The sequence below is a fragment of the Notothenia coriiceps genome, unplaced genomic scaffold, assembly GCF_000735185.1.
Source record: "Notothenia coriiceps isolate Sejong01 unplaced genomic scaffold, NC01 NC01_scaffold00000659, whole genome shotgun sequence".
NCBI lineage: Eukaryota > Metazoa > Chordata > Actinopteri > Perciformes > Nototheniidae > Notothenia > Notothenia coriiceps.
The window spans coordinates 206,747-216,702 of record NW_011333360.1 but is presented as its reverse complement, the minus strand read 5'-3'; the positions used below and the strand labels follow the sequence as shown (position 1 = coordinate 216,702).

The following is a 9,956-nucleotide window of genomic DNA, read 5'->3' as shown; positions in this document are numbered from 1 at the left end:
GTAGTGACGATTCTAGCTCAAATTGAGCATAACTAAATAATGCTAGCAAGTACATGGCTAGCATACACGTTTTTGAAGAGGTTTACATACATAAAAACCTAATACTTTGCATAAAACTAAAAAAAAAAGTTTACTGAATTGAAGATAATATGTGTTCGGTAGTGACAATTCTTAAGGTTACACGCCAATTTTCAGATTTTGGAACAGATTTATATCAAAAGTATGGGATATAGCTACTTGCCATTCAACCATGAGGGACAGAGATGCAGTGCCGATGCATTGTCAAAAGTGCAGGGGTGTGGCTAAAAACCAGGCTCAGCCATTGGACTAAAACCCCTTGTGTTTCGGTAGTGACATGAAAACAGAGGACATGATTTTTTGAGTATAGTTTTTTTATTAAAAAATTAAAACCACAATAAATATAAATATCCCAACTTCTGTTTGAATGTAATCATAAAGATCTTCTAAATACACCATTCAACAAAATAAAATAAAATGTTTTAAGTGTTATTTACAGAACATGAAATGTAGATGTCAGGGTTGGGGACAGCTACTTCCCAATAGAAAGTACGATGTTTCTGTATATATTAAGCTTGTCACCATATAATTGAATGCCTTATGTTTAAATAGAACATAAAATATTCTTAGTAAATATCTGTCTGAATACTTAATTGTTTTTGTTAAAAAAAAAATTGTTGTTGTGGGACCGCACTTTGCATCAATTCGGTAGAATGCCCCATGTACGATAAACTTAAGGTCATATAACTAATATAACTGTCAAAAAGACACGATGTTATTCACACTCAATTAAGTGTTAAATGTAATATCAGATTGAACAGCATACCTTTCTTGGACTGTGCTCGGCAGCTCACTGCAGCCCCTTCTTCCATCTTTTATTCTGTCAAATACACCACATTGCGGTCCTCAGTGTTCACCTCTGATTTAATGTTTGACTCGGCAAACATCCAAAGTCAAAGTCCTGCCAACCCTACCAGTCATTTGACTCTGGAGAGATATATCAGTATCAGATATAATTATTACAAACCGCGAACACATTTCGAACAGTGTAATTACACTAAGTCGCCACTATATTAAATGCCATTTTCTGAGTTAAGTGTGTCTTTACTGTTCCATTTAATTTCCCAGTTTTTTATTTGTTTGAATCCCTGAACTCAGCTGGCCTTTGTTAGGGACAGGCCCTTTGTTTGGGACAGGCCCTTTAATTATCTAAGCACAAAACTCTAGCTCGAAATAGGTAGCCTACTATAATTATTAAAATACTTTAGTTTGTACCTGTGCTTTTCTCACAGATCTTAGTTTTTTGTATTTTTGTGCACCAATCAAAATGTCTGAAGACTTGAAATATTTCAGACTATTCTGATTTAAGAATAAAGATAAGAAGCATTTTATACATTACACTTTTAAGGAACAATAACAACTTTTTGTATTCCAAACTTAGCTTTGGTCTGTGTCTAGTCATGAATACATAATGTTGTACAGAAAAACAACTTACAACTAACTTCTCAGGGGGCTTTAATGAAAGCAAGTGAGGATATTTATGCAGCAAGTAGGCCTCAAGAGTAAAAGAATCACACTTTCGAGGCTTCCTTAGAACACCTTTTTATTCAGATTCAGAGTTAATGCCACAGCTGCTGTGGTGTCAGTCTGTAAAAGAGTCCCTGAGTCAGAAGTAACTCGGTTCAGTGACTTTGCAATAGTGCACATCATGCAAAAATTGACTGACTACTGTAAGAAACCATAACTAATTACAAAGTTGTAAAAACGCTTCATAAGCATCATCTGTGACTCCAGCCTTCTGTCTGTAGCTTTAATTAGAAAGAGGCATTGCTGAAGGCTTTCACAGCTCCAAACCTAAAGGGTGAGCCATTCTGGGCTCTAACATCTGCAGACCCCTTCCCAAACTGCAGGACCCCTTCCCAAACTGCAGGACCCCTTCCCAATCCGCAGGACCCCTCCCAAACTGCTCCCAGAGGCCAGCTGGCGTTACATCTCCTCCTGCTGTAGCATTTCCATCAGGGGTACATTTGGCCTGAATGCAAGGCCTTTAAAACAGCTATTGCAAAAAAACTGTCACTGCAATTTCTAAAATCATACTCATAATTTACATTATGTACATATGTTTACAGTCTCTCAACATCCAGTCACATTTCCATACAGCACACCCAAAATGTCCTCAGGACATTTTATGGACAACTTTTCAATGTTTTCCATTCAGAAAATCTACTTTAAAAGGAACAGCTCGTCCATCTTTACAATTTCTAGAAGTGAGAGGGACATTCATCAATCACCTTATGTACATATTTTCAGTTAACACAGTATGTAGAGACTAAAACAGAAATCCTTTACCAGCCGTGGGACAAATAAAATATTTTGTATTCAGTTGGTTCATACTCTCACACTGTATCTTAATGGAAACGTGTGGCGTGTCATGATGAATGAAGGAGGGTGGATGTGAACGTGTTGCCTTGATGGATGAGAGAAGATGGAGTGAGAAACATGAAGCAGGTTGTGTGTGGATTCAGCTCCAGACCCTTCCCCTGTCATGAAGCTATATTGTATCTGAACTGCTTTGCAAACACAAAAACTCACACAAATCCAAATAAGTCAAAAGAGTAAAAGTTGCTTTGTGATTAAATCCTTTAATATTCTTAAGTGCTTTAATTGAAGAAAACATAAAAATAGCCTTAGAAAACAAAGAAAAGCTGACGCAAGAGGTGCCACTAACTCAATTATCTCTGACACCACTTAAAGACTTTTTAAATCTCAATTTGTAATGTTATTTAATTCCATCGGAGACCTCAGAAAAAAGATAAACAACAACCTTGTGTTAAACTTCTGATCTGAATAAAAAAATTTTTTTCCAAATACTGATCAGGACTTCTCAGCATCTTTGAAATGAGACATATTTACTGAATGACAGAATGAGTTGGAATTCTGATCAGATCTCTTGAGGAAAAATATAGCAGGCCGTGATACTAAAGCTTTTAACAAATATTTGAGGTAAAGCAACTCAAATATCTCCTTGTAAAAAAATGTTGATTATGAACAGAGCTCTTTGTGCATAAGACCAGACTTTATCCAGTTGTTAAATCTTGAATGTTAGATTGTAGAAGAAGCAGCAGGGCAACTAATCCCAGCAAACTGCTTGCTATACCGGAGGACTGTTTTTCTTCACTACCACAGGGGCTCATTTAGCTTCTACATTTTCACACAAAAACTAAGCAGCAGTGTCTATTAAGGCTTGCATGAAATCTGTCTGGGTTGACATAACGCTACAGAGAGAGGACGTACACAAGGTATTGCTGCTGAGGAGTGACAAATTAAAACCAAAATAAATGATTAACACTACAGGTGGCACAGGAGGGGAAGGGAGAGAGAAAGAGAGAGAGAGCAGAACACAAAATATCCCCTCCATGTCTTGCTACCATTGTTTTGGTGAAGAAATCCACTAATTTTACTGCAGCAGCCAATGTTTAATTTGATGCAGTTTAATACCGATTTGTAAATTGTGAAATATTTAGAGCTGTGCACCGACATTGGCTACGATGTTGGGAGTAAAACAGAGCTGCCTGCCCATGGAGTGTAAGCAAGCAGCTTTGTTTCACTGACAAACGATGTACAGGAACGGGGACGCCCTTTAACGGACCAACAGCTTTTCACTTGAAAGAATAACAAGGGTTTTATTTGCTCATTGGCTTTGGTAATCAAACCCAACGAATCCACACAGCTCCTCCATGCCCTGTGATGGCAGGGAGAGGATGAGTATTCAGCCAGAGCGCAGAGGTAAGAGGTGGGTGCTGTTTTAAAGGGGTGGCGAATAAGCAATCCCTCGCCTGAGCAAGCTTGATTTAAGGCAAAGGTTAAAACATCAGTACTGCGACGCTACATGTAGACAGCTGATGACCTTTTCTGGATCGGGGATTGGTCGATTGAACTGCTTCAGTGTTTCGACTGGGTTTGCTGGTTGATTCAACGTCACATTTAGGGGGGAAGAAATCGTCAAAATGATGAAAAACAACATACATGCGATTTCCTGTTAAGCAAGTAAAATAAGAACAGGGATGGGAACATTAATAATAATGTGTCGGGGTGACTCCGTGTGTGTGTGTGTGTGTGTGTGTGTGTGTGTGTGTGTGTGTGTGTGTGTGTGTGTGTGTGTGTGTGTGTGATGCATGAGACCTGTTACAGATGGCAGGTGTCCTTGATGAGGACAGATTTCACAATGGGAGCCCTTGCTTGAGTTTTGCAGACACCAGCCTTTCCACGCAATCAAAATAAAGGATCAGTTCACCAACATCACAATTTGATGGAGAAAAAATAAGATTTTCCCACCTAACGATTGCAGTATCTAGCCCTGGAGATGATGTTGGACAATACAAGTGAGGTGATGTTGTTGGTGGTGCTTAAACTAATTAAAATATTGAAAAACTCAGGAGCAATGTCCCTCTCCAAAAACAGAAATGTGCTTACTACTTGGATGATCCAACAATATGGTCAGTTTTTCACTACCAACTTTGGATCATTTCTGAATATTTTCATCATTACCTAAGTAATAGACTTATATTCTGAAAGACACATTGCTGTTGAAGTTTTTCAAATGTACTTTGCAATGATTTGAGCAAAATGGACCTCCCTACATTGTATTGGATTGGCCCATACAATGAAAACTATCTGCATGGCTTGATACCTGGAGGTTAACAGGTTCTGTGATTCGGGTGAAATGACTCTTTAAGATAAAGCAGAACAGGCTGGGCCTCAAGGCACCGGTTCTGATTACAAGTCCCACTGGGCGAGGAAAAGAGTGATGTACGCTGCTGCAGAAACACACTGCCCCTCGGTGGTTAAGTTTAAAAAGATCAGATACAGATCGGCTTGTGGTCTTTGGGCAATAAGAATGAGCCCCTCCCTGATTGGCTGATGACTGACAGGAAGTGGAGAGCAGGAAATGTGACCTTAAACAGGTTAGGAGCTTAACCCCTGAGTGTTAGCGGGATCTTAAAGGACATGGATGAGGGATTAAGAAAGAAACAAGGGGAATATGGTGCTGCATCTCCCCCTCCTCATGTTCTGTACACCAGAGAGCGCGAAGCCCACACTGTCCATGCTCTCTCTCACTAGTGCCATTAGTATTTCTATCTCTGGGCTCTATTATGTTTTCACAGCTGGGTCTCCTCCCTAGCCTGCCAACTGACTCAACAGAAGGAGGAGAATGGAGGCGGGCAGGGGTTAGACGCCGCAGGGTGACCGCACACGGAGGAGGGTGACACTTTAGTTTTCTTTCTTGGCCTCCGGGTTGCCGTAACTGGAGCCTGTTTTCTTCACCTCGGTGACCCCTATGAGGCGGCGGATAGCTATCGAGGCTGGGGAGAGAACAGAGGAGAAGAGAGTGAGGACAGCGATTCTAAGATTAAACAACACGGTGCTTTTATTACTTCTCTTTCAGGTAAAGTCAGAGAGGCATTGCCTATTGCTCAGTCCACAAAAGGAAACGGCGTTGCTTCTACAGGCCACTGATGCAGAGTTTGCCTACCTATGATGAGGAAGATGATGAAGCCAATGATGAGGAGCGGGGAGCCACTGACAGCCACTCCATAAGCAAAGTTGATGAGGGGCGAAAGCAGCACGGTGGCCCAGAACAGGAAGTTCAGCAGCGTCCATGGCCGGCGTTTAGGAGTGATTGTGGGTCCGGGGAACTTGCCTTCCTTTTTGTAGCTTTCCTGTAAGGCATCCTGAGCCGGAGAGGAAGAAGAATTGGTTTGCACTTTATCATTTAATCATGCATGACATGTCGAGCATAGCTACCCATCTTATACATACATTAAACTCAATAGGCTGTAATACATGATGTGAATCAGAAAACCGCTTGTATTGTAACTACATATCTGAATGAAGCCGTGCATTATACATTTTGATTACTGAATCTGCCTTTAATGTTGGCTTTCTTCAGTTTACCTTCTCCTGGTAGAGCTTGTGCAGCCAGATGGCACACTCTTTCTCATCATCGGGTATGTCCTCTACCGGAAACCGCCTGGGTTGAAAAGAGAAAAACACAAGGCGTCTTAAACTGGGAGCAGTTGTTAAGATTCTTTAAACTTAGGATAAGTATTTGAGTATATCCAATATTTATAGAATCGTTTTTTCCCCCTGACAGTCAGAAATTGGATTTGCACACGGTCTCTTTTTTTCTACCTTCATTCATAATTTCCAATATCCACATTATCAACACCAGCAATCTGAAACGCACCTAACTTGTGATGTCTAAACCATAACTACAAATTGAACATCAAGTGTAATTTGTGTGCCCAGCAAAAGAAAATTTAAAATAAATCATGAACTACCACCTTAATAGTACCATTTGTAAATGAAAGAATACTGACACTATCCATAGGCACTGCAACCTCAAACAATAATGTTAAACATTTTTAACCAGATGCAGTTATCAAATCATAATATAATGGACAATAGGATTTAATGAAACATTTCATGGTCAAACTTGTCCTCTCAGAGTGCAGCAGAAAATATTTCATGTTAATAAAACAAATGACTTGTGGCCTGTTGTGGCAGTTCCTCCCCACCAGGTGGCTCCCTCACATTACACTTTCACTGCACCATAGATCATCTATTTTGGTGCTGGGGGATTTCTTTAAACACTTGTATGTTTAACTGACTCCGGTCTAGTCAACCATGTTAGTAAAAAGATATTTAAACATTCCTTTATTTAATTGAGTTAAAGAAGAAACAGTTTGCTTTTTAATATAGTTTTGCAGTTCAGGCAAGGAGACAAAAGACCCTCTTCCCTCAGCCTTTTCAGCGTGAGCTATCGGTCAGCTCTTCACTCAGTAGGATTCTCCTTCCAATTACAGTTATTGTTCTGAAACCATAAACTTACTGGGAAACCAGCCAACATTTTTCAGGGCTCTCACTGTGTGTTTCATTGTTAGAGGACAAAAAGGCAGTCAGTAGGGGGCCCAAACGTTTGGAAAAGACTCATCATTTCCAGTTGAAAAATAAATGTAATAGATCATTATAATGATGAATGATTATTAAAAATGGTACCTGCGACACTCACCTTACACTCAGGTCAGCTTTGTATTTCTTGCCGCTGACGATGCCCAGGAGAGTGGGGGTTTGGTTGTCTTTGAAGTTGAGAGTCACATCATACACAGCAGTTACTGTGAGAGAGGAGAACACAGATTTTGAATAAAAGTCTTGTGTGAATCCAGCGTGACAAACTGTGTGTTATTGTTCACACTACCTGTGCCCTTAAGACACTGCAGGGTGGTGGTGAATCCTTTGGTTCGGGGCAGTAGGTGGTATTTGAGCTTGGGCAGGCCTTTACTCTCTGCAACCTGCATACTGATTTGGTGCTTGGCCTCTGTGAAGCGGGTGCCCTCGCAATACAGCAGAAACTGTGGAGAGAAAAGAGCTGTGTTAACTCATGCAGACACCTATAAAAACAAATTACCCACTGGGGGTGACCCATTTTCTCTTGTCCCATTCTTTCATTTAATCTTACATTCTGTTCTTGTATATCTTATTCTATTTACATGTGCATAGGATCCTGCATTTACGTGGTCACTTTCAACATTCTCTGCATCATTTAGCTTATTGTATTAATTTTTTTATTTTGTCTTATGTCCTATACATAATAGGTTGCATTGTTGGAGGTGTTTGGGACTTAAGATTGTCATTGCCATAACTACACTGTGGCTACTGTGCACATGACGATAAAACCCTTGAATCTTTTACCTACTTCTGCTTGGTTACAGATGTAGTTCACCTCAGTGTAACAAAATGCTGAAATAAAGTCAACATCTTATCTCAATAGGCAGGTGGATGTTAACTGTACCTAAGGGTGGTTGCAAATAACATCACTGTCGTTATCGCTTAATGTAGTCCAGTCTAGTGTCAAAAAGAGAAAATGTCCTTCCCAGTCTGTTTTGACAAGTCCAAAACGCAAAGATATTGAATTGAATGTAAAATAAAGAAAAGGCTGATAATATTCATATTTGAGAGGCTCCAACAGTTTCGCAATAAAATAAAATATGATTAAACAATTATCAAAATAGTTGGCGATGATATCTCAATCTGACGCTTTATGGGTTTGCCGACTAATTGCCCTGGTGTTTACTTAATCTGGACACAAAAGCTGTCATGAGAAGTAGCCTAATGCCGGATTTGAGGGGTAATTAGATCAACAGCTGATCTGCCTAATCTCAGCAGGTGAACTGGTTGAGTCATGATGAATATCTGTAACAAGATGCTGAACCAGGGGCCATGAATGTAGGCCACTTGCACGTTCAAACGGTTTTTCCTCAGAAAGCAGAGTGAAAGCCTCCTCAGGCTGTTTGTGCACAGTGGAAAGCCCGGTTCAGTAAGTTTCACAGAGAAAAAAAACACACATCCAGCTGGTGCACTCAGAGTGGTAACCTCCTCTGATGTATCTTCCTACACTAAGAGAGACTGGGTCAAAGGGCATCATCTAGATTTTGTATATGCAGAGTATTTTCTTCCAATGAAAACTAAAGAATACTTAAGACATTTATTTATGACATTTCTGTTTATCAAAATGTGGATCTTTTTGTTTTTGTTTTACTGTTGTCACTATTGGTAGTAATACCACTGTTATCAGCTGAGATCTGGGAAGCTGTCACACAATAGTGCAGGTTTGAGTTTTGACCCACACACATTGCACACATACTGATCTAATATGTGTTACTTCCCCCATGAAATGTATCTGATGAAAATGGAAATTGATGTGTGATTTATTTCGTATTGCATTTTGGAGATGGAGATATTTCCCAAAATAATTTTTGTGTATGTTTGACTGAACATTTTATGTTGAATATTTTAGTATATTATTTCTCAGTCCTGATTCTACAAAGTTTAAGGTATTCTATATAGTTTGTTCAATGTTATCTGACTCTCTAAGTATGATGAAAGGCAGACCTGTGTTGTTAGAGTTGTTCACGAGTGGCTTATATTTAGTTACATTGCGATTTGAAAAATAAAGATAATTGTTATACAACAGCGTATTTGTATATTTTTCTACGTTTAAAACATTTCAGAATGGAGTATTGGTATATTCAAATTATCCAATCTGTCCCTCATTGAAAAATGTTTGGACCCCCCCTGGCTTATAGGTTGGGTTTACGGTTGACCTTTGACCTGCTATACTTGCGCTAATACATTTTTTCTGACCCATAAGGGATTATTACTCAACGCATGTTATAACACTGCCTTACTTAGTTTTAGCAATTTCATATTCAGGTATAATAAAATCTAATGTTTCCTTTAGATAATTCAAACACCCTATCCTATATTTTACGGAGATGATTAACTCGAGTATTTACATGTCTTTTTCTAAGAGGAATGTTTTGAGACTGGGCTAGAGTTCACTGATTGCACAAGCATATGATGTGGTATTTATGCAATTGAGTGTGTTGTAACATGGAATGGCTTCTAAGGCCACGTTTACACGGAGACGAAAACGAACCTTAGTCGATATCAAAAAGGTCTTCCGTCCACACGGAATCGGCTCAAGATACGTGTCCTTCCACACGAGACCGCTCGACCCGGTGGAGACGCTGTAGTACATATACCGGGTGGTGCCACAAAATACACCAAAAGCAACGAAGAAGACCCCCCGAGCATGGTTGCCATGGTTGCCCTTCTGTTTATTCTCCGCGATGGATTTAGAAACATGTAGTTCATGTAGTTCTCCATGTCCACTTGTTGCTGATGGTTGTGGTAGAGGAGCTGTAGATTTTGCACTAACATCTGTAGCATGGTCAGTAGCAGTAGCTACTGACAGTAGCTGCTGACCATGCTACAGCAGTGAGAAGGAGAGGTGGGGAGAGGCGGGGCTGTGGCTTCATCGTTATCAAGGAAAATTATTGTATAGGACGTCGTACACACGGAGCGTTTCGTCCCCC

At 39.9% G+C, this 9,956-nt stretch overlaps 1 protein-coding gene across 3 annotated transcripts in view; it reads right to left on the bottom strand.

Annotated features, from left to right (window-relative positions):
• Positions 1-2,634: 2,634 nt before the first annotated feature.
• Positions 2,635-9,956, bottom strand: part of agpat3 (1-acylglycerol-3-phosphate O-acyltransferase 3) — a 23,623-nt gene continuing 16,301 nt past the window's right edge. For all 3 annotated transcript variants that reach the window (XM_010783115.1, XM_010783123.1, XM_010783130.1), the window contains exons 6-10: positions 7,277-7,430; positions 7,091-7,193; positions 5,974-6,049; positions 5,552-5,750; positions 2,635-5,381 (exon numbers count right to left, since the gene is read on the bottom strand). In XM_010783115.1, coding sequence (XP_010781417.1) covers positions 5,290-5,381; positions 5,552-5,750; positions 5,974-6,049; positions 7,091-7,193; positions 7,277-7,430 — 624 coding nt within the window. In that variant the 3' untranslated portion in view covers positions 2,635-5,289. The remainder of the gene's footprint in view (positions 5,382-5,551; positions 5,751-5,973; positions 6,050-7,090; positions 7,194-7,276; positions 7,431-9,956) is intronic.